The following is a 771-nucleotide window of genomic DNA, read 5'->3' as shown; positions in this document are numbered from 1 at the left end:
TTAGGCGCCAATCATTTCGTGATCCGCCAGTGTGTTCTGGACAACTGGAGGAGCTGCTGCGCCCGTAGAGGCGGTAGAGGTGGCCGTTTCCGTGGCCGTCGAGGCGGTAGAGTCGGCGGCGGGGGCTTCAGCCTTCTCCTGGAGAAGATACCGTCCGCCGCCATACCTGCGCGCGATCGATCGATGGATCAAAATGCAGCTTTTGTGTGACTAAAACAGATGAAGCAGCATGCACACAGCTGGCATTTATACGTACTTGTTGCCGTTGAGCTCCTGGTGGTAACGAGCCGCCGCGTTGACGAGGTCGGTGAGGGGGCCGCCGCGCTTGAACCGGGTCTCCTGCGTGCGCTTCTGCCAGTAGGTGGTCACGTCGGCCATGTCGTCGTACGCCCTCGCCGCCGTGGCGGCCAGGCACACCATCGCCACCAGCAGCCAGACCCCCGACGTCCTCGGCATCATCGTCGTCGTCGTTCTTGCGCCGCTAGCTCTGCTCCTCCTCCGATGATCCCAATTAAACCTGTTAGTCGCTAACCAGGACGGACTCTTCTTTGACCCATCTACATATGTATCCATGTATGCAGCTCCATCTCTGGCTGCCCGGGTGCTGCGCTCGCTCCCGTGGCGCCTATATTTGCATATGCCTGTCTTTAGACGTATGGCTGGCAATTTATTCTCGTGTTGGATTCATGCACATGTGCATCTTTCTTGCACGTTCCAATCAGTCAACAGTCAACGATTATTCGTAATTACGGAAACAGCAACAGCAGACTG

At 57.2% G+C, this 771-nt stretch overlaps 1 protein-coding gene across 1 annotated transcript; it reads right to left on the bottom strand.

Moving 5' to 3' along the window:
- LOC124656501 lies at window positions 1–456 on the bottom strand. Its single transcript, XM_047195231.1, has 2 exons — window positions 257–456; window positions 1–166 (listed from the first exon to the last, which is right to left on the bottom strand). Exons 1-2 carry the CDS (start codon window positions 454–456, stop codon window positions 1–3), a joined length of 366 nt encoding a protein of 121 aa, XP_047051187.1.
- Window positions 457–771: the final 315 nt, after the last annotated feature.

The sequence above is a fragment of the Lolium rigidum genome, chromosome 5 (genome assembly GCF_022539505.1).
Source record: "Lolium rigidum isolate FL_2022 chromosome 5, APGP_CSIRO_Lrig_0.1, whole genome shotgun sequence".
NCBI classification, from domain to species: domain Eukaryota; kingdom Viridiplantae; phylum Streptophyta; class Magnoliopsida; order Poales; family Poaceae; genus Lolium; species Lolium rigidum.
This window is presented reverse-complemented; position numbering and strand designations above follow the sequence as displayed.

Excerpts from the sequence above, each read along its gene's own strand:
- LOC124656501 (XM_047195231.1), bottom strand. The coding sequence starts at position 456 with ATGCCGAGGACGTCGGGGGTCTGGCTGCTGGTGGCGATGGTGTGCCTG. Across the intron at positions 167-256 it reads CAGGAGCTCAACGGCAACAA|GTATGGCGGCGGACGGTATC; the intron begins GTACGTATAAAT and ends GATCGCGCGCAG.